This window comes from Vanessa atalanta, chromosome 29 (genome assembly GCF_905147765.1).
Source record: "Vanessa atalanta chromosome 29, ilVanAtal1.2, whole genome shotgun sequence".
Classification (NCBI taxonomy): domain Eukaryota; kingdom Metazoa; phylum Arthropoda; class Insecta; order Lepidoptera; family Nymphalidae; genus Vanessa; species Vanessa atalanta.
Genome location: NC_061899.1, coordinates 2,133,055 through 2,156,354, shown reverse-complemented (window position 1 = coordinate 2,156,354; position 23,300 = coordinate 2,133,055). Strand labels below are relative to the sequence as shown.

Here is a 23,300-nt window from a genome sequence, read left to right as displayed (position 1 = left end):
TCTATGAATTAAAAAATAAGTTTGATAATAATCAAAGTACTCTTGCATTATTAAAATATTTGTGTAAGCAGGATGATAGCTGAAAATATATCTTTCGTTAGGATACTATAAATTATAAAATTTAATAATCAGAAGTTCAGAGAAAATACATTAGTAAGCTGGTATTATATGTCGCTTTTAGTGTAAAACATAATTTCTACGAGACGTAAATTATTTTGTTTAAATAAAAAGGTAACAAATAAAACAACTGTGGAACTTTGCGATATATATTATATATGGAATAAAAAAGTATACATTTTCTTAGTAAGAATACTATGATCAATAATTTTAAAGCAAAAAAATTGTTCAAAAAATGTCCTTTTTTTTAGATGTTGCTATAATAAAATTACTAAATGAAATAATAAAGAAAATTAATTTCTATCTACAAATAATAAATCCAATTTACGATAATTTCCTTTTTGTGTAAAATGTATTAAATACTGTTTACTATTCTATTTTAGTTTGTTGTTTGTAACCTTCCATATAGGTTCGTTGAATTGCTAAATAAATATATCTCTAAACTTAAACTATATCTTAACTATTTTAAAAAACATACCAATTCATAGTTATAAATTGTTGGAAAATGTGTATGTGTGTGTATGTAAATACATAGAATAACTACTACATTATTTTAATTTAAATCCTTATAGAGGAGGAGAGGTGTTCAATTTTATTATATTTCAAGTGCATTATAAAATCTGTAGAGTGTAATAATTCCATGTCGAACTCCCATAGAAATTCTGTGACACTGATTATTGACTTGCCAAAATAAGATAAAACATTTAGTGCAAATATTAACATTTTTAATTTCATTTTTTATTTTAACAAAGAGCAACAATTATCTAACTAAACTTACAAACTATAAAATGACTAGTTTTTCTGTAAAGACGGAGGCACATTCTTTCCAAATACATTCTCTTGGTATTTCAATTTCTTAACATTTGTCGGGTCTTTAAGAAGTTCATCCTCCATTCTTTCATATCTTTGATCTTGGACAGGTTCTGAAAAAAATATAAGTTATGAATTTTTACAGTATTTTTTCAGTAATTAAATTACTATTTGTACAAACAAACTACATACATAATATTTTTACATGTTAGGGCGCATTTTCATTGGTCGATAAGGCCCGCATTCGGGGTGCGGGAGATTTCTGTAACGCATGCCATAGGGCCCGCAAAGAGTTTATCGTTTTCACTGGTCGTCAGAGCCCGCATATGGGGTGCGGGTGATTTCTTTAACGCATATATTATCAATATATGAATGCGGATTTCACCCGCACACGTTTAATAGAACCGAGTTATCGACCAGTGGCTTTCATTGGTTGTTAGCTCGCATGCGGATACTCCCCGCAATCGGGCTAACTACCGACTTATCGACCAATGAAAATGCGCCTTTAGGGAACTTTGTATTGAAACTTCGGAAGTAAAATTAAAGTGGTTATAAGTGGTTAAGTGGAACAGTGTTGGATTTGGATATAAAGCTAAGCTATTTGTAAATTGCAAGGAATATATATATATCTATGTTTGTTTATCTTTGCTTATTCTGTAAATGTGATAGGCTTTAGATTATTCCGTTGGAGGAGATACTATTATTAATATATATTTTTTTAATAGAAGTCCATGGAATAAATTACAGAGATAGGAAATTATAAAATGTGTGTTCATATATAATAAGTAGAAACATTAATGAATAGAAGTAATACATTTTATTTTTGTAATTAATGCATATTTATGCAAGTTTGATAACATATATCACAAAGAAATATAATGATTTTAATACAAAAATCTTTGCTTTATATAAAGTAAAGATTTGATTTAAGTAAACCGTAACTAAAATGACATTTTCCTTTATTCAAATACTATTATGATTACGAGCTATAACAAGTAATAAAATATTTATGTTACAATTTAAAAAAAAGGTTTAGTCTTCATATTGTATTGTGTAACGCATTGTTATATCTTGCCTATAATTTAATTACAGTTATTTAAATGTGTCTGCATTGGAAAACAACAAAAAAATTATTTGTTGTTTATAGTCAAATACTTATAATATTAACAATTATAATTGTAATAATAATTTATTACTAAATACTTACTATTGTAAGGTGTATATCTGTCTGATATAAGACTTTCTAGATTATATCCAATAACGCCGACCACAGCCGCTATAGGTAAGGTTATATACGGTGCATTAGCACGCAAGAATTGCATTAGTATTGGCCACATCTAGAAAATTATGTCGGTAAATAAATAATTTTAACAGTAGATAAATTTTTAGTTTATAATAATAGCGTAATATTTATGTAACAGGTAAAAACATTTTTGTAATAAAACTCTGTAATGATGAAAATTACACTAACGTTAGAACTTTTTTGGCTAAGACAGATTCATTAAAAATAAATATTTAAGGATTCAAATTTGTTGCAAGTAATTTTAGATAGAATATTTTATTTTATAAACATTATTTTGTAAAATAAGAAATAATTCGAAATTTCTTACGATTAAGAGGAAGTCACTTTGACGTATGCAAACAAAATGTTGCCACTATGTAATATGCGAAATATAACGTATTGTTGATGAAATGTAATTTACCCATTCAGAGTATAAACAGCATTTTAATTATATATGATTTTAATTGCAAAAATGGATTATTATTTTTGACATCGTAATATCGCCATGCAAAACTTTGATATAATTATTATCCTCATTAATCATAAGGTATGCTTCAACCTTTAATCATGGCAGCATCAAAGAATGTGTCAGTCAGTCAGCTGTTTATCTAACCTAAAAATATGATAGTTACACAATAATATTTATTTATTGCTTTTAATTAGACGCAATGGCTCAGACTCAATTGTTAAATCCAATATATAGGATATGTAAATTAAAAACAACATTAAATTCGCTTAAGAATATATGTAATAAGCAATTTGATCGATATCAGAGTACAAATGTTCCTAAGAAGAAAACCGCTAGTTCAGTATATCGTACTATGAATATATTTGATAGGAAAGCAAAAATATTGCAAAAAGAGAGATCAGCTCAAAGTGAAAATTACGACCAATCAGAGTATATCAAAGAGGAGGTCGGTTGGCGAACTGCTGATAGGATATTCGATATCAAAAGAACGTTCAAAAACGCCGTTGAACTTGGTAAGTAATTGTAATTTGCATTTTATAGCACTTATTTATGGATAGTCAACGTACAAGAACACAACAACAAATATTTTTACAACACATAAATATTTTTTTTTATAATTTTGATGTAAGTAATTTTTTTATTTTCAATTTTAAAACAAAAAGGGCAGGGGGCACTTTTTGATGCACACTCTGTGTTATCATATTTAGCAAAAGAGGTACACGAACAAAGTTCATTTCACATTATATTCACAGAGATTATAGACAATTCCTTGTTTTTGTTTCCATTAAAAACAACTTCTTTATATATTTTTTTGACTTATAATAATACTTTTAGTTTAATAAACATAAAATATATATATTTTTTAATCTTTTACAGGAGCTGGTCGCGGCTATGTGTCTCGTCATTTTCTACCCGATTGCGTAGAAAAGGTTACACTCTGTGATTGTTCACAGACAAATCTAGATAAAGCGATTGTAGGCGAAGGAGTGCAATTTGTAAAGATGGTTATCGACGAAGAAAAATTTGATGTAAGTTAAAAAGGTAAAATACATTCATTATCTTTGTATTGAATGTGAGTCATTGTTATTGTCTCTGAGACCTCATGAGACTCAAAAAAAGATCCACCATGAAATATGATATATATTTATACAGCTTGAATACATTGATTTATACCCTATTGTGGTAGATTTAAATAAATAAATGTCTTGTTAACTGTAACTATTAGGTAGTCAGACTAGCAAATGAGCCACCTGATGGTAACTGGTCGTCAACTTTGTATTTAAATTAGTATAAATGCATTTTTTCATAGTGAACAATACAGAAATATAAAACAATACTATTTACTTATTTGGTGATTTGTCTGAAGCTTTCGATCAGATAGTACATGAAACACTTTATATTACAGTATTATAATACTTCCATAACTATTAGACATTAAAATCGATTGTGGTGACACACTTCTTGATAACATAGTTTCGTGCTTAGGTCAATTACAAGTTTCCATGGTTGAAATAAATTCTTCTGAAACTGTTTTAAACAGGGATCAATTTTAGACACTTTTTCATTTATAATGTATGAAATTAACTTGTAATATATGTGACCTTCGTTTATTGATAATTATGCCGTAATATGACATAATAATAATAATTAGTATATTACACACTTTTATAGGAAATATATTTGTTTTGTGTGAGTTTGTAAACCATTCATTGAATTAATTTAAAACATTATACAGTTGTTATGACAATTATGTAAATATTTGTTAGCGCTTACCTTGCATTAGCTAGTTTTTTATTATATTTAATGTAGATAGGTGGACAGGTGGTAATTGGACCTGATTGTGAGTGGTCACCACTGTCCATAGACGTTGGGACTGTAAGATACGTTAATATCGTCAATACACCACCATCCTTGAGAACTAAGATGTCATGTCGCTTGTGTCTGTAGTAACACTGGCTCACTCAACCTTCAAACCGGAACACAACAATAGTTGCTTGGCGGTGGAATATATCATGAGTTGGTGGTACCTACCCAGACCTACCCAGGGCTTGTACAAAAGCCTACCACCAAGAAAGCTGTGGGTGAAAGATGTGTGCAGATTTGATTTACCCTGACTTGCACTAAGCCCTATGACCAAGTGATAAATATAAGTTATAAATTGAATTAAATAATAATTATTTTTTCTCATTTGATTTCCAGTTTCCCGCAGACAGCGTCGATCTATTGGTGTCGTCGTTAGCGTTACATTGGATCAATGATTTGCCCGGTTGCTTCGATAAAGTGATGAATTGTTTAAAACCAGACGGAGTAAGTATATTTTAGTAGTCATATTATGTTCCTAATGTTAAAATGGCCGAGATGGCCCAGTGGTTAGAACGCGTGCATTTTAACCGATGATGTTCATGTGCTTAATTCGTGTTTATAATTCATCTCGTGCTCGGCGGTGCATTCGTTGAAATTAGACAAATTCTGCCACACGTGTTCCATCCACCAACCCGCATTGGAGCAGCGTGGTGGAATATGCTACAAAAACCTTCTCCTCAAAAGAAGAGGAGGCCTTAGTCCAGCAGTGGGAAATTTACAGGCTGTTAATGTAAAAAATGTAATTATATTCCTTTAAAAGTGACGTGACCAAGTGCAATATGCACATTATCTTCTTGATAATTATTCTTATAATCTACTATGTGAGTTACTACAGTTAAGTCATTTTATTAATTCAGAAGATGATTTGAAATCTGGATGGCCATATTTGTGATGAAAGTCACAATGCTGAACTGAAATCCTTTAGGTTTGGTATTCGTTTTTATGAAGAAATTCCGCTTAAAATTTTAACTTTGTCAATTCATAAATTTAAATCGTTTGTTTGTTTAGAAACACATTAATAAACGAGGCATGTTACTCAAAAAATAATTGTATAGATGATAAAATAGCGTGGAGTTAGTTTTTTATGTTCATGCTGGATAGATTTAAATGTTGGAAAAGAGCAAAAACTGAGTTTATTGTCGGTTTTTCTTTGTAGATTTTACTTTCCGAACCGGTGACGATTCAAAATTGCTTGTAAAATAATACTTAAATAAAGTATATTTTGATTTTAATCTTATCAGCTCGGTGTTGGTTGTTTAAAGTTCGTAACTATATAGTTTTTAAACACTTATTAAGTTCTTATTATGTATCAATAGATGTTTTGGTTAATTTCATCGTTTATCTGAATCACGCTCTCTGAATCCGTTGTCAAATATAAGACTAGTAATATAAATTAATAAATTGTCTTTCTCTTTGGAACGAGTGGTGTTTAATTCATAGGTCGCTGGTTCATATCCGGCTCGAAGGACCAAGGGAAATACATCAATTCCAAATACGCAGTATTTGTAAAGCTTCAATTGCTCCACGACCCGTGCTGAATAAACTAACTTCATTTCTCCCTGTAAGAAAACTCAAGGTCCACCTGTGGTCGAGTTTACCAGTTTTGAAGAGCGGATCCAATGTTTAATGTACCAAATAAAATCGAACTATTGCAATAGAGCAGTAACCATGATCAAATGAATCCAACAATTAAATAAACAGTGTTAAAGCCTGCAAATGTTCCATTGCTGGGATAAAGACGTTTGTTTTAGAGGAAAGGTTTCTCGATGAATCGGATCGGCGAATACATTTGCCGTAGTTTTTCTCCGATATATAGAAGTTTTCTGTTTGATGATGTTTCCCTTTCATCCACGAGATTAATTATAAACACAAATTAAGCATATGAAAATTCAATTGAACTTGTCCTCTTCTATCTATATAATAATAAATCAGACTCGACTGTTATTGAATATCAATAGATTGATTGCTCCAGGTGTTCATGGCTTGCGTCTTTGGTGGAGACACTCTAATGGAACTCCGTCAAGCGCTGCAGCTGGCTGAAACGGAGCGCCTCGGTGGTGTTTATCCTCATATATCACCATTCACACAGATACGGGATATAGGGGGCCTTCTCAATGCGTAAGTTATCACTAAAAACAAACATTTTTATGACGCGTGTGTGTCAGATAGGATCACATATTCCAAAATGAAATAGATTATTATATCAAATTTACCATTTATCTTTAAAGTATCGTAAAGTACGTATATACAGCTGAATAGGCGCTTATATATTCTTAATCCAGGGTACAGGTAGTGCAAAAAACCCGGGCGCTACGCCGACGATTATCAAGGCTTGAAACATGGGTGAGGCACTTTTTGTGCTCAAGATGGGACTGCGGGCGAATAACCGAATCGTAGTCGATATAATTCGTGTAATGTCCGGTACGCGTTCAGGGCGGGCTTCACGCTGCAGACGGTGGACGTGGACAGCCTGACGGTGTGGTACCCGTCGGCGTGGCACGTGATGCGCGACGTGCGCGCGCAGGGCGAGGCCAACGCCGCGCACACGCGCCCGCTGCGACTCGCGCCGCGCACGCAGTTCGCCGCCGCCGCCATCTACGACGAGATGTACGGCAAGGTGAGTAGCGTGCGCGTGTGCCGCTCGCAGCTGCCTGCCAAATTCCAAACTTCCACTGAGAATTTCAGGGACAGAAAAACCGCTTGGACTTAATGATCTTGAAATCTGCAGCCTTGTCACATAACCAATACCTTGAAGGCATATGTTTGTTTAAGAGGTTCCCTGATAAACATGATGAAGTCTTGGTTAAGTAATAAATCATAAATAAAAAACATTACGAAAATTCACCGATAATAATTAAAGACTGATCTGAAGGGTTCTTAAGGTTCTTGAAGAATGTTGCTATAAAGTGCATTCCACGTGGGCGAAACTGCGGTCTCCGCTAGTTGTAGTACCACTAGCGGAGACCGCTACGCTAATTATGATGTTTATGTAAATTGTAACTTAAAAAACGTTGATTGCAGGAAATTCCAGAACGCGGCTGTCGAGGTGTACCAGCTACTTTCCAGATAATAAACTTCGTCGGCTGGAAACCAGACCCGACACAGCCGAAGCCGATGGAGAGAGGAACTGCAGAGCTATCTTTGAAAGATTTGGATAAAATCGACGAGATTATAAAAGAGACTACTAAAATAGAATTGACGGAGGACGATAAAAAATAAATTGTATAAAACCTTATTTGTATTTTATTCCCAATTAGCTGGTACCCGCCCATTTCGCTGGGCATTTTAATATTTATTAAAAGTTAGTTATTTATAATCATTTATTATTATTGTTATAAATGGAAGCCATACTTTTTTATTTTGAATGTATTTATTGAACATATAAGACGATAAAATAATAATTAATAGTGAAAATAATAAAATTAATCACACGGACACCAAATTAAAAAAGTAATTGAATTTTCGCGACAAACTTGGGCCACTGACTCCGCCTCAACTGTCGTTCAAAAAAAAACTCTGACAAATGGCTGTACAGACAGACTACAGATTTATATAATAGTCTAGATATAGAATTATATATAAATATATTGTATATATGTTTTAATTCACGTTAAGGTATGAAAAGTAACCTATAGCCTATTCCAATGGGAGTAAAAAAAGATAAACAAACCTTAGATTTACGTATTTCATGCAATTTGCTAATAACACAACTATATTGTGCACTATGACACCTAACTACTTATTTCCACTTTATTTTTACTTCCAAAATTCCGATAACAGTTTCGTCGACGTTCAAAAGGCAATTTTTTCGTAAATCCATAGTGAATATCATAGATTAATCAAGATCAAGCTCTCGACCAATGATATCGTGTCAATTTGCTGTCAAATGTTGTTTATTTGGCTTTTTTCCTGTTATGATTGGAATAGAGTATATATTCTTCCTTCTTCAAGCTTGTTTTATACCAAATCTCATCCAATTCGGTTTAGTGGTTTAAGTAAAAGCGTCTCACACAGACAGCGTTACTTCCGCATTTATAATGTCAGTATAGATAACTCTTATAGAACAATGTCTATGGTATTTCAAATGAAACTCAGGTTCGTACTTAAATAATTTAATCTATAACTTCTTATAATATATTTTTTAAATGTACATATTATAAAAAAAAAATATTTTTTAAACATTGTATAAGTTCAACGGCTTTAATTGCTCCATCTCCCATTCCTCATCAGAATCTGAAAAAAGAAGATGACTTTGATTACTAATTTCAAATCTAGTTAAACCCGGTTTTGAAGCCACCGAGTTTGCAATATTTCCGGTGGTAACGCTTTGAGCATGTCAGGATAAGCGCCACCCGTCACATTGACAGTTTGAGTTTTTTACAGCGCTTGCGTTTATGGGCGAAGGTTGTAAGTAGTAACTTAGCATAAGGTGGCCAAATGTTAACTTTTGTAATGTAAATAAAGTAAAATATATAATACCATTCTCATATCTCGGCCTCGGAAGTTTTGGACTTGGGGCTCGTGCTGTAAATATATAATAGATTGAGTAAGGTTAAATCCACGACATTACGAAACAACCTTTAACCTTTAACCAATACTACCGAACAATAAATGAAGGCATCGTACCTATGACGTAACATTCTAAAGCTAGTGACATTATTGAGGTAGAAGTCTTTTTTTCAATTTAATTGAAATATATAATTTACAAACGTATTATATAGGCGTTATCAATCGCAAATTTAATGCCTTGCCTTCACGAGGTCTAAAGAAGATTGCGTTCCCCTACTTCCTGAACTTGACCACGGAAGCGAACTTCGCGTTGTTACCAAAAAATTCACAACAATCCGTTGTTCGAAACCAGGGTCATATAATCTGTAGCCTTAAAAGCTGAACCGGAATATACATAGTGTAACATATACAATAATAGTGGGAATCTGACGTGATTTTAATAAAATGTGGACTTACCAATTTTTTTCGTTTGTTGTGAAACAGGCTTAGGTAATGTTGGTGGTGACACGCTACTCGTCGAACTGGTTGTGGATTCGTTCACTAAAAATTTAAAACAAATTCATCTAGTTGTAAGTGCTTACGAGATCATCATAATTTATTTCATTATAATTTTATTATTATCTATATAATTTGACATCTGTCACTATTGGCTGTATAAGTAGGGTCTGTGCTGGATTTCAGTAATGATTAAATAAAGTTTTAAGATATATACGAGATTAAATACTTAGGATGATAATATAATTTATAATACACTATAGCCTATATTAATAAATAAAATTAAAGACTGTGATTTAAAATTAACAATTTCAACTCAATCGGACAAATTTAATCCTGATTAGATATTTGACAACATTATTATAATTTATAACTCTTCTAGGTAGTAGGTAGTTCTACATATGACATATTCTAGCGCTAAACAGCAATATTATTTAATTCCAATTTGAAGACAGTGCACAAGGGATATAACATATTAGTTCCAAGATCTTAGTCCATTGGCGATGTAATGAATGATTAATATTTGTTACGGCAAAGTTATGGGCGGTGGTGATCACTAACCATCATGTGGCACATTTGCTATTCATGTCAACCAACCCATATTAATAATACAGAAATTAGCATGCATACCATACAGTCGATATTTGCAAAAACCAAGTACCGTTGACAAAAAAAAAAAGTATTGGCTTAAAATACTGGTTCAATTAGATCGGTTAGTATTAGAATCGTTTTATTTTTGTAACGTGCAATCTGTTTCTATGGAGCTTCATTCGTGTACAGACCACACGGCCAGACGTCACACAGTGACATTAATTTTAAGTTTTTTATGTAAATACTGGCGTCCCGGCTTCTCCCGGGTGCAATTAATAAATTAAAAAAAAATATGTATATATATAAATTATAATAAAACCAAGTCAAGATATCAGAGTGCAGACATATACGGCACGGTACTTATCCCATTTTATGATAATATATAAGTCTATGTAATTAAATTTTGAAATGACTGTCTGTATGTCAGATACGAAGCACACCCTAAGCCGGTGGTTTTAACAGAATTAAATTTTGCACAGGAATTTAGCGTACATTTTAAAATGCATCTCCTAAGTATGAGCCGAGATGGCCCAGTGGTTAGAACGCGTGCATCTTAACCGATGATTTCGGGTTCAAACCCAGGCAGGCACCACTGAAATTTCATGTGCTTAATTTGTGTTTATAATTCATCTCGTGCTCGGCGGTGAAGGAAAACATCGTGAGGAAACCTGCATGTGTCTAATTTCAATGAAATTCTGTCACATGTGTATTCCGCCAACCCGCATTGGAGCAGCGTGGTGGAATATGCTCCAAACCTTCTCCTCAAAGGGAGAGGAGGCCTTTATCCCAGCAGTGGGACATTTACGGGCTGCTAATGCTAAAAAAAAAATCTCCTAAGTATGTATGGCAGTTAGTTGATGGATGTTAGTTATTTTTTAAATTTAAAATATGGAAATCGGTCTAAAGTCAATGCTTATTAAAGAAAATTCAGTTTTCAGTTTAATGTTTTCGATGGGATGTCCATCGCGTACACGGCTGTATTATAAATATGTATGTATAAAATAAATGATTTAATTAATAAACTTACTCGCTGCTCGTCGTTTCAACTTTGACAGCAATTCAAGATTTTCCCCTGTAACCAAACGATTTAAAACTTTAATAAAATAAAACCTAACTAAGATCGAACTGAGACATTTAATCAAACTAATTTGAAATGATGGTGCGATTCCAAATTCAAGAACCTTTGATTGTTTATACTAGACATGTTCATTAATTATACTTAAAACTAATATTCAAATAAATAATTTTTCCATATTAACTTAAAATTAACCTATTTTTTTAATCCAAGGCAAAATCGAAAATTTTCTTTCTGAAATTGGTTTATAAACAACAAATTTCTGAGGTAACATAAAAAAATCATATAACCGAATTGAGAACCTCCTATTTTAAGTCGGTTAAAATAATCACCTGTTACTATTTGAGCCGGCAAAATATGCTTAGGTCTGACATTGAGGGAGTTCTTACGAGATCTTGATGGTAGAGTTGAAGGCTTAACTGAAAACAAAGATAATACTTATAACTTAGCTTACAATTGGGGACGTTAGCGGGTGCTCAGATAAACATATTTTTCTCTTTCTGACTTCATTGATTTGACATACGAAAGAATGAGACACAGTATTGTTTAAATAATCACCTCCTCAACAACATTTATAGGTAAAGGTTTCTAATTGGATGACCATAGATACGAAAAAAGGCTCAGAGATTAAAAACAGACAAAATTATTCTATTTTCAAATTGCATACACAGATATACCCTTTGTAAATCTAAGAAGGTTTAATGATAAACAAACCTTAGGTTTAAAGATATATTTTTTTAATTTATTTAATTTAAATATTCTGCTTTATTATGCACAACAAACAGTTCTTATTTAATATGTATTATTTTATAAATGTAGGGTTGACTAATATTATATAGATGATAAAAAAGCGTGGAGTTAACGCTTGTTGACTTCCAGGCAGGAGACATAACATACATATATAATTGTATTTAACTAACATGACTGTATCTTTAGGTGTTGAAAAAGAGTAACTACTGAATTTCTTGCCGGTTCTTCTCGGTAGAATCTACATTCCGAATCGGTGGTAGCTTTACTTTAAATAGTTTGTTAAATGACGATTCAAAAGTGCTTGTAAAAGCCTACTTGATTAAGTATAGTTTGATTTGATTTGACTTGATTAATAGGCTGTCGCCACTGTTCATGTTAAGGCGGTTTTCATATGTAAGCTGAAGAAGCTGAAGAATTTCAACTTTCCTAGCCGGAAGGAAATCAAGTACTTTTCTTTCTATGTTTGCTCTTAAATCAAAATTTTTTATGTATTATTTTACCCGTATGAAGCTGGAATACTTATTGTACCCGTATGAGGCTAGGACGGTATGACAATAAAAAGCATTTCATAAGAGAAGGATAAAAACCTGCTGTGACTTCATGCGGTAATGGCATCGGTGATCTATTTTTCTGATGTTTTGGATCTCGTACTGAAAGGAAAACCAACTTTTAAAATAAATTAAAAACAAAAATAAAGATAAATAGTTCAATTTTAATAATCGTGTTTGAATTCAAATGTCATGCTGATTAAGGCTTCGTCTGCTTAAGAGGAGGAACTAATCCTATCACGCTATGTGCAAATTTAACACGTAATCTGGATAACGATAAACAAAAACGATAAATAATTGTCTGCGTATTCATATAAATGAGAATTAAAATGCTATTTCATTACGTTATTAGTGACGACCTCCGTGGTCGAGTAGTGTGTACACAAGTTTTCATGGGTACGCCAATCCGAGGTCCCGGGTTCGATTCCCGGCCGAATCGATGTAGAAAAAGTTCATTAGTTTTTTATATTGTCTTGGGTCTGGGTGTTTGTATTACCATCGTTACTTCTGATATTCCATAACACAAGTGCTTTAGCTACTTACATTGGGATCAGAGTAATGTATGTGATGTTGTCCAATATTTATTTATTTATTTAAATGATAATATTATATTATTATTTATAATAATAGATTCCGTAAAATTATTTATTTGGACCAGTGGTTAGAATGATGATTTCGGGTTCAAACCCAGGCAAGTACCACTGAAATTCATGTGCTTAATTTGTGTTTATAATTCATCTCCGAAAACACCGTGAGGAAACCTGCATGTGTCTAATTTCAACGAAATTCTGCCACATGTGTATTCCACCAACCCGCATTGAAGCAGCGTCGTGGAATATGCTCAAACCTTCTCCTCAAAGGGAGAGGAGGCCTTAGCCCAGCAGTGGGAAATATATAGGCTGCTATTAACAATATTCAAACGAAGGGGAAGCATTACCGTAATATTTGTATGTGTAGACTTTAACTCATTTATAATGTATAATAACAAATAATATGGCGATAACAATGACGCATAAATTAGAGTCATTGACTCTTTGGAGTTTCTTAAACGAGGTGCTATATTGGAAGTTGTTAACGGATAATTTAAAAAAAATCGTGACGGGAGAATGAACTGAATTTTTGGACCCTAATGGAGCTATCGAAGACCCTATCGATTAAGGTCGTTATTATTTCCTAATGCCTTAGTTGAGGTGATTTTTTAATTATATCAGTAGGTGGACGAGCAAATGGGCCACCTGATAGTAAGTGGTCACCACCGCCCACAGACAATGGCGTTGTAAGAAATATTAACCATTCCCTACATCGCCAATGCGCCACCAACCTTGGGAACTAAGATGTTACGTCCCTTGTGCCTGTAGTTACACTGGCTCACTAACCTTACAAACCGGAAAACAACAATACTGAGTACTGCTGTTTGGCGGTAGAATATCTGATGAGTGGGTACCTACCCCAGACGGGCTTGCACAAAGCCCTACCACCAAGTAATAATTGCACAGGTTGCTACGTTACTGCAGGATACACAAGTGGAAGAATTCATCCGACATTTTCTGGAGACTTCCTTCAGCATCAAGCACGAGATGTTTACAAGCGTAATATATTTTACAGCCATCACGGCTCTCGTGGATGATAACAGGAAAACTGAGTTTAGTTACACATATTAATGGTTAAAACTAAATTTTATTTACAATAATTTAAGGAAAACAATTCGCTTGATGACTTTCATTGTTGAAATTACAGAACAATATATATATCGTATAGTCTCAGAGAGTTTATAGATGGTTAATGAATTGAAATCAGTGTTAAGCCATTTCGTAGGCCAGGCAGTGCACCAGGGTCCCAGAGCTCAGCGGACCCTCTGGCCTAAGCTTTGAAAAGAGCTGGTGAGCCAACTCGACAGCTCATAAAGATTGGAAACCTCGACCCTACCTACAAGATATATTTTTTCTTATCTATAATTTTAAAGTGCAATATAATGTAAAGAGGGGGCGAGGGGGGCGGGGTGCGAGGGTTCATTCTCGGTTCATTATAATCACTTGGTGGTAGGGCTTTGTGCAACAGCACTACAGTGTTCTGTTCCGATTCGAAGGATGAGTGAGCCAGTGTAACTCAGACAGAAGGGACATAACATTATAGTTTCCAAGGTTGGTGGCGCATTGGCGATGTAAGAAATGGTTAATATTTCTTAGAGTGCCATTGTCTATCGGTGGTGACCACTTACCAACTGGTGGCTCATTTACTCGTCCTATACTTATATCATAAAAAATATATTACAAATTTACTACACAGTAATATATTTTTAAGATTCCGTAGCCAAATGTCAAAAAACGGAATCCTTATAGATTCGTCATGTCTGTCTGTATGTCCGTCCGTACGACACAGCCAATTTTTTTCCGAAACTATACGAACTATACTATTGAAACATGGTAAGTAGATGTATTCTGTGAACCGCATTGAGATTTTTACACAAAAATAAAAATAAAAACAGCACATTTTGTCCCCATACTTAGAAATGAAACTCAAAAAAAATCCCTAACTATGGACAGGTTCTTCAAAAATGATATTGAGGTTTCTAGTATATATTTTTTTCTAAAATGAATAGTTTGCGCGAGAGACACTTGCAAAGTGGTAAAATGTGCCCCCCCCCCCTGTAACTTCTAAAATAAGAGAATGATAAAACTAAAAAATATCTATGATGAACTACAAGAACATTTATATTATGTGCTGCTACGGAACCCTTCATGGGCGAGTCCGACTCGCACTTGGCCGCTTTTTTACATTATTCAGCTATCAGATATTATTCACACAATAGTTTTATAAATTATAGCCTATCTGTTATTCTGATGTATAACCATGTAAGTAAGTAAGTTTTCCATGAAAGAGTAACAAACATCCATACATACAAACTTTCGCCTTTATAATATTAGAAATGTTGTTGATGGTGTTGAGTATGAAACCTACCATAGTCAATTTCCTTAGGGGTGGGTAGCCGTTCTCTATTCCTTGGCATGCTCGCTGTTTGATGGAAATAATTAACTGTAAAAAAATACATTATTAATTTTTCCGTTTAAATAATAATGTAAATCAAAAAGACATAATATTTGATTTAAGGTTTTAGTGATGTACCTGGTACTGTCCGTGGTGGTATTATGTGGATTTTTGGTGTTGCCAATGGTTCTGGTAGTGGGTTTGAATGCGGAACACCTGAGGCAGAATGATAAAGAGCGTTAGCTTTCATTGAAAAAATATATAGCAGAAATATTCAAATTAAATTCGAAAAAGGAATACAGTTTTAACAAAAAAAATGACTGATTTCAATTTACAAATATTCTAAGCCGGTTCATAAATTACTTCCGACGTAACAAATATAAAAAAAAACCATAATGTGCTTGGGTATGTAAAATGAACTCTAATGATTTATTTTATGGATAAAGGTTTATTGATTATGGTATACTCACGAGGTAGAGTCTCTATGGGTGGTGGCGGAGGTTTTTCTGAAAAAAAAGAAAGTTCATGTAATCAGTAAAATCAAAATAGACTTAATTCAACTAGGCTTTTACAAGCACCCTTGAATCGGTGTTTTACGGAACTGTATTTTTCGTACAGCTTCTAAAATGGATCTAATCAACAGAAGATAATACTTAAGCCCAGCAGTGGGACGTTTAAAAGCTAGTACTAGTAATACTTACTGTTTATTCTGTTTAATTCCGGTAATGACTCGTAATGACACGCCTCGATATTCTCAGAATTTTTTATCGCTTTTTCTGGAGTCTTACTGTAGCGCGCTAAATGTGAACATAAATAAGATGTATTATGAAACAAGTTTCGCACGAGTGTGTGTGTGTGTTAGGGGGGGGGGGCGGATTTTTGTTTTGTTGATCAAGTGTTATAGATCTATTCTGTCTAAAAAAAATATAATTACTTTTGTTTTAAGACGATGTGTCCCGTCATTTAAAAATGTTCTTTAGTAAATTTGTTTTAAGGAAAGCTAGAAGTTATTACGTGAGATAAAAAGATAGAGATAGAAGAAGAATATATTAGTACAGACAATTACAAGATTGACACTGTAAGAAATATTAACCATTCCTTACATCACCAATGCGCCATTAACCTCGGGAACTAAGATGTATCGTCCCTTGGGCCTATAGTTATACTGTCTCAAACCGGAACACAAGAATACAGATTACTGCTATTTAGCGGTAGAATATATTGTAGCACCTACCCAGTCGGGCTTGCAAAAACTACCACCAAGTAAATATTAGCAAATCACTTTGAATATGTAATTCTAAGGTCTGTTTACCGTTACCCCCTTTTCGATTAGAATAGGCTATATATGTATATGTTCCTATCACGTGAGCTATGTCATACTACTCATATACATATATATATTTTATTAATAGCTCACCTTTACTGTCGTCACGATTTAATTCCTTGGAACGTATGATGTCTTCAATTGTCCGACGTGCCGATTTTACTATATACGGGAAAAAAATATTTATATATTTAGATAGACTGGCAAATATCAACAAGATAATATGGTCATAATAGCCCATACTCATCGGTGGTGTAATGTCATCCCTTAGATTAGGGCATGAACTTTGGGAACTAAGATGTTATGTCCCGTTAATTACACTGGCTCACTCAAAGTGAATCTATACTAAGTACTGCTGTTTAAGTGCATAAAGCTCCGCTGTGTAATAATATATATGACAATTGGTTCGATAATTACTATCTTAATATAGATAAAAATAAGAAATGATATATATTTTTTTTATTTTAAATATTGGACAACATCACATACATTACTCTGATCCCAATGTAAGTAACTAAAGAAATCAGAAGTAACGACGGTACCACAAACACCAAGACCCAAGACAACATGGAAAACTAATGAACTTTTTCTACATCGACTAGGCCGGGAATCGAACCCGGGAACCTCAGAGTACCCATGAAAACCCGTGTACACACTACTCGAACACGGAGGTCGTTCATCGTGTGATTTATTCGGAATGTTTAGATGTATAATTCATTAAACTTTTGTCTAAATTGTCCTAAATATCACGATAATTGTTGAAAAATATATTATAGCTAGTGAATTTATAACAGCACAAAGCAAATATTTACCTTTTTGTGTGTATATAATCATGCACACCGTTTGAACGATAAAGACTAAAATAAAAATTCCAATGCCGAGGCCGATCCATAGTATATCTGAAAAAAAAACAAACCTTATAATCATCACTTATAATGTAACATCTGAAGGGTCACCTTATAAACAAAATTTACATTATGACTCTGCCAACGCGCGCGCTCATTGGTCGAAAAAATGGCGCGCGCTTCCTCGGCTTCGCGTTACATACTTCCGTCCCTTTTCACGAAATCAGCACATATCGTGGAAGAGAGAGGAAAGATCTTACATTTTAAAATGTTTTATTTAGTAATATCACCGTAGGAAATCTACTTTGATTACGACAGTTCTGAAATATTAATTAATTTATTTATTTATTTATTTATTAAGAATCTTCAACAAAGGGCACATACTAGAACATCACATGGTGCGATAATATTTAAAAATGTACACGCGTTGGTTGACAGCCAAATGTGTCACCTAGTGGTAAGTGGTCATTACCCCCAATAGACATTGGCGCTGAAATATTAACCATTACTTATCACCAGTACACCACCAACCTTGGGAGCTAAGATGTTATGTCCCTTGTGCTTGAATTTACACTGGTTCATTCAACCTTCAGACTAGAACTACCGCATTACTATTCTAAGTATTACTGTTTGGCCGGTAGAATATTCCACGTGGAGTACCCAGGGTTTGCGAAGCCACCCATTCCATGTTTATCTCAAATTGTGTCAAAAACTAGAAACCATCTTTCTTATTTTACACGGTGATAGGGTTTTGTGCAAACCCGTCTATGTACCATTGCCGTCTATAGGTGGCGGTGAATGCTTAACATCAGGTAGCCCATTTGTAGCCCACTTATATATTGCTTAAAAAATCTGGAGGTTTCTGGATTCTCCTAGATATTTAAAGACTTCATGAATGTCTTGCTTATTTATTATTTCCTCACTGTGTCTGAAATATCTGTATTGTGACGACCTCTTTTAAAATTACTATATATTTAGGAGATTCCTTAAGCTATACAACTGGCTGGAATGAATAAAATAAAAAATAAATAAAACAAAAGCACGCGAAACTGTATCAAGCCGTCATTACTTTTGCTGTTTAGGCGCGAACAGTAAGGTCAATATTGGCGCGACTTGTAATTTGTTAAAAGTGTTATTTGTGTTTTATTTGGATTTGTAAGCTCAACTGAGTAAGTAATTTACTTCAATATGTGAGATGGTGATTTATTTATGTTATGATAAATTCGAAGTTAGAACTATTTGGTTTGTTAGTAAATTTTTTAAACTAACTTATATTCTTGTCTTTTTTTAATCTATTTCACTTCTGTAAGCTAAATATATATTTATATTTTCTTAAAAGAAAAATGGAACGAGGTTGTACTTACTTATGCCAAGTGAATTTTCCACTATAGGTGGCGGTGCTGAAAACATATTAATGATTTATATTACTTTGTTAACAGCACAGTTTGTTACTACTTAACTGATTTTATTTGGACAAAGAATAACGAAGGTAAATCTGACATACTCATCATAGCCGATTTTGTTTCTTTAGTTGGATCAGGGGCTAAAACAAAAAAAAAAATACAAAAATGGATATTAGAATACTTATAATTAATTTTGTTCTCGTTTGGAGGGAAAATGTCATGAGGAAACCTGCATGTATCTAATTTCAATGAATTTCTGCTACAAGAGAGGAGCCTTCATACCTGTGTAATGTATTGTGTGCAGGTTTCCTCACGATGTTTTCCTTCACCGTCGAGCACGTGATGAATTACTAATACAAATGAAACTCATGTATTCGGTGATCCTTCAGGGTGTTAGTAATTAGCCTAAAGTTATGAATATAACTAAGACATTAAAAATAAATAATAAAATAAGACACTTACTTATAGTTGTGATTTCGCCATCTGAAATAAACATAACAGATTATTATTTTTATGATAAATAAACTATTGTATAACACATTTATATTTTGATTTATACATTGTATAGCTAGACAAGGACGCAAATCTGTGAGGCCGTCGACCTGGTCGATTGAAAGACTGAGTATACAGTCGTGCATCAGAAATCACGATTTGGTCCTGCGTCTGAACTCTTTCTGGTCTAATTTGAAAGAAGTGGGGGAATAGAGAACTCTTGTGAATTTTAACATGACCTGTGTCATAAGTGTACTAGGCTGATAGCCGACAGAAAGAGATGGCATATCATTCTGATGAGAGTAACATCAACCATCACGACCACTCTGTCAAGAGCATGTCGACTGAGAAGAAGAAAATAAATGTACTTCTGATAGATCTTACTTTTTTTATTTGGTGGTATCTCTGTGCAATCACTGAATGATGTACTGGATCGTTAATATTCGATTCTTGTAAATATCTATATAAGTAGTTAGTTTTTTTATGGCATTGGTTGGCGGACGAGCATATGGGCCACCTGATGGTAAGTGGTCACCCCCGCCCATAGACAAAGGCGCTGTAAGAAAAATAACCATTCCTTAAATCACCTATGCGCCACCAACCTTGGGTCTAAGATGTTATGTCCCTTGTGCCTGTGATTATACTGGCTCACTCACCCTTCTTACCGGAACAGGACAAAACAGAGTACTGTTATTTGGCGGTAGAATATCTGATGAGTGGGTGGTACCTACTCAGACAGGCTTGCACAAAGCCCTACCACCAAGTTTAAATTATTTACGTTTAACAAATTTAAGCAAAGATTGGCAAGTCACCGGCCCCTAAGAAACGGGGTCTTCAAGTTTAGTGGTACAGGGTCTCTTTGATGTATGTACCATGTATCATGATCATAAGAATATATTTGTATTTGTATCTAAAGGCAGTTTTCACTGTCAGACGGTTAGTCAGTCTGTCTACATTTGTAAATAAAAAACATAATTACCTGGTTTAATTGAAGGTTTTAGAATGTTATTATAGTTCAATTCAAGACCTTGTGATAAAGTCGAATCGTAATTTGGGTTACCTGTCAAAAAAATAATGATATTAATTGGATTTAATATGTAGGGCCATAAGCTCGCAATGACCAAGAATTGATCGTTCAGGGTAGGTCTACTTAGTGCAGTTCACGTACCCATAGAGGTTCGCGATTAAATCGTTGCGGTATTTGCCAAATAAGTTCTTATTATAAATATTTAAAGTCGTATTGTGTGTTGTGCTTAGAAGTTCTCATATTTAAAACTGAAATGTATTCGTCGTTTTTATTTTAAGGGATTTTTTTAATGAAATATATTTGCATTTGAGAGAGAGAGATAGCTTTGTATTCCAAATATTGGAAAATAGGAACTACTGAGTTTCTTGTCGGTTCTTCTCAGTAGAATCTACTTTCCGGTTTTAGTTTCACGTTTATTACAGTTTTGTAAAATTACGATTCAAAAGTGCTCGTAAAAATCTACTTGAATTAAGTATATTTAGATTTAGATTTTGAGCGAGCGTCTGGTCAAAACTAGTCCACACTCATTGATAAAAAATGGGTTCACGTCGTTCGTAAGTCCTCCCTTAAAAATATTGACCAATGTTCATTATGTAGAGATCATGTGTTTATATTATTACAAATAAGAAAGAGAGTATATTTGTTTTTTTATTGCTATTTCACAACTTAAAAAAACCCCTAAGTTTCTGAATTTTTTACTTTTTTGGAAATTTTGGAATATTTTGAAAAACTTCATCTGATCCATTACACCTGCACCGACCATCCCCAACCCGGTGGTTAACTACTGTTCATATATTTTAATGCGTGTTTTATATATTTTTTGTTTAATTTTACTTGACTGTTGCTCTGTCTGTTCGGTTACAAATTATGTAATCGTTTATAACTTCCCGATGAGCTAAAGTCTTGAAACTCAAAACAGAATGACAATACATTCGATAAACTTCTGGTTTTTCCATAAATACGGTACTTTAATATTATTTTTAGTTTTCTAAAAGAACACCAAATATGTACTGAAACTAGTATTGCCATCTTTGTCTAATTAATCATCCCAACACACTCACAATATGAGTAAGCGTGATAGATATATGTTAATTTAAAAATATGTTTGTTTTTTAAAAAGTCTCATAGCCATGTCATCATTGTTTACAAGATCATAGTCATGTTTAACGCACACAGTGTAAGGTTTTGTGTCACGAGTTGTTTACTGGTATATATAATTTACTAGTTATTTGTTCTGGCCTTACACGGGTAGAAAACGGATCTAATGATACCGTACATTTTTGATTACATGATTCACGTCACTATAACAGTAACACATGGAGAACATAACATCACAGTTCTTGAGGTTGATGGCGCATTGGCGATGAAAGAAATGGTGACGTAAGTTAGCCATTAGTTAGTCAAATTTCAGTGAATTTACCCAAATGAATTATTCGTCTAAACCTTACTCATGAATCAATCCGTCTATTCTCAAAAGCCTCATGACAGACAGACACTCAGACGCAGTTTTATTATACATCATATGATCAATATGTACCAGAAATAAATCAAATAAAGTATATCTTTCAGTGAACAGATAATCTGAATTAAAGCACATTAAAATTCAGTTGTAAATACCAACATAAATTCAGATAATTCGCACGATATCCTGCCCATATTTGTATATTGTATGGATATATTAATATTGGTCAAAAGGGTATAAAATTGGTAAAGGAAAATATCGTGAGGAACTATATGTGACGTATAAATACTAGGGAAGCAAGCTCCAAACCTCTCTCCTCAAACTGAAAGGCCTTAGCGACGGGATACTTAACAGTCACTTTTTATGTAATATGGTAAACCCCGTTTAAATGAATCCTCCCTCCCTGGGATTCCATTAAAATGCACTATTTATTTATAAATGTAGATGATCGATATTTATACATATATATTACTTTTAAGGGAATCCCAGGGATCGTCATATTTTTCTAAAATAAATTACACTTTACAGCGACTATTAATAATAGTCTTTTAAGCATGTTTTAATACAAAAACACAAAATACAAAAAAAAAGAAACAATAAACATAACCAGACTATAAAAATACATACTTCTCTCCCTATCACAATAAGTTAAGGAATATTTAAATGTTTTAAATGAAGAAAATATCACTCACCCCCAGTGGCGTAAATAAATCCGAATAAATGAAACACAACAACACAACAAAACATATTAGCTCTCAACAATATATTTTACAACAACAATATACCTCATAATGGGGAATAAATATTACTTATGCGAATAGACACGGTATCTGAACTTTTCAAATCGTAGGATGACCATGATTCAGTGACAAATATCAGTCCTGGTATATACGACCTTTTTGCGCAAAATGATGTTGTTATGCGGGGCAAAATGACTTATAGCCTCTCTCTCTTTTAAAAAGCCATAAACCATTTTCTTTTTTTTTTAAAGTATTGTAACAATGCCGCATTATAAATAATTACTAAAATTCCCATTAACCCTCCATTCAGGCTAGGAGTGGGGATGGCAACAGCACAAAGGGTCTGGTCAGGAACTTGTGACTTTTTAAATCGCTAGACGGCATTTAAACGACTGCGCTATTGACGTTTAAATAACCTGTTATGTGGCGAATTATATTTATGTATAATAAAAAATCAACTAGCTGACGTTGTTAATTGCGTTACTATTTTTTTTTTTAAATAAACATTGTAAA

The 23,300-nt window shown here is 33.4% G+C and overlaps 3 protein-coding genes across 3 annotated transcripts; 1 reads left to right on the top strand and 2 right to left on the bottom strand.

Annotated features, from left to right (window-relative positions):
* Positions 1 to 827: 827 nt before the first annotated feature.
* On the bottom strand, positions 828 to 2,572 carry LOC125075016 (small integral membrane protein 12). Its single transcript, XM_047686557.1, has 3 exons — positions 2,538 to 2,572; positions 2,135 to 2,264; positions 828 to 1,040 (listed from the first exon to the last, which is right to left on the bottom strand). Exons 2-3 carry the CDS (start codon positions 2,262 to 2,264, stop codon positions 910 to 912), a joined length of 261 nt encoding a protein of 86 aa, XP_047542513.1. The 5' UTR covers positions 2,538 to 2,572; the 3' UTR covers positions 828 to 909.
* Positions 2,573 to 2,812: 240 nt separating this feature from the next.
* On the top strand, positions 2,813 to 7,776 carry LOC125075004 (arginine-hydroxylase NDUFAF5, mitochondrial). The gene is made up of 6 exons (XM_047686539.1): positions 2,813 to 3,190; positions 3,555 to 3,706; positions 4,878 to 4,985; positions 6,514 to 6,659; positions 6,975 to 7,158; positions 7,563 to 7,776. Exons 1-6 carry the CDS (start codon positions 2,878 to 2,880, stop codon positions 7,758 to 7,760), a joined length of 1,101 nt encoding a protein of 366 aa, XP_047542495.1. The 5' UTR covers positions 2,813 to 2,877; the 3' UTR covers positions 7,761 to 7,776.
* Positions 7,777 to 8,715: 939 nt separating this feature from the next.
* Positions 8,716 to 22,876, bottom strand: LOC125074946 (pollen-specific leucine-rich repeat extensin-like protein 2). The gene is made up of 17 exons (XM_047686431.1): positions 22,740 to 22,876; positions 20,538 to 20,618; positions 19,529 to 19,549; positions 19,168 to 19,206; positions 19,028 to 19,063; positions 17,631 to 17,717; positions 16,912 to 16,980; positions 16,196 to 16,291; positions 15,965 to 16,000; positions 15,633 to 15,710; positions 15,468 to 15,542; positions 12,549 to 12,611; positions 11,544 to 11,630; positions 11,164 to 11,208; positions 9,507 to 9,590; positions 9,021 to 9,065; positions 8,716 to 8,774 (listed from the first exon to the last, which is right to left on the bottom strand). The coding sequence occupies exons 1-17, from the start codon at positions 22,792 to 22,794 to the stop codon at positions 8,716 to 8,718; spliced, it is 1,056 nt and encodes a 351-aa protein (XP_047542387.1). The 5' UTR covers positions 22,795 to 22,876.
* Positions 22,877 to 23,300: the final 424 nt, after the last annotated feature.

What these genes read in the sequence shown, in the direction of transcription:
- LOC125075016 (XM_047686557.1), bottom strand. Translation starts at nt 2,264, where the DNA reads ATGTGGCCAATACTAATGCAATTCTTGCGTGCTAATGCACCGTATATA. An exon ending in CAGATATACACCTTACAATA is followed by an intron (nt 1,041 to 2,134) that starts GTAAGTATTTAG and finishes TATTTTTTTCAG; the next exon opens with AACCTGTCCAAGATCAAAGA.
- LOC125075004 (XM_047686539.1), top strand. Translation starts at nt 2,878, where the DNA reads ATGGCTCAGACTCAATTGTTAAATCCAATATATAGGATATGTAAATTA. An exon ending in TCGACGAAGAAAAATTTGAT is followed by an intron (nt 3,707 to 4,877) that starts GTAAGTTAAAAA and finishes TTTGATTTCCAG; the next exon opens with TTTCCCGCAGACAGCGTCGA. An exon ending in ACGACGAGATGTACGGCAAG is followed by an intron (nt 7,159 to 7,562) that starts GTGAGTAGCGTG and finishes CGTTGATTGCAG; the next exon opens with GAAATTCCAGAACGCGGCTG.
- LOC125074946 (XM_047686431.1), bottom strand. Translation starts at nt 22,794, where the DNA reads ATGTTTTGTTGTGTTGTTGTGTTTCATTTATTCGGATTTATTTACGCC. An exon ending in GATTATATACACACAAAAAG is followed by an intron (nt 16,981 to 17,630) that starts GTAAATATTTGC and finishes TCCCGTATATAG; the next exon opens with TAAAATCGGCACGTCGGACA. An exon ending in GTTGAAACGACGAGCAGCGA is followed by an intron (nt 9,591 to 11,163) that starts GTAAGTTTATTA and finishes TTAAATTTTTAG; the next exon opens with TGAACGAATCCACAACCAGT.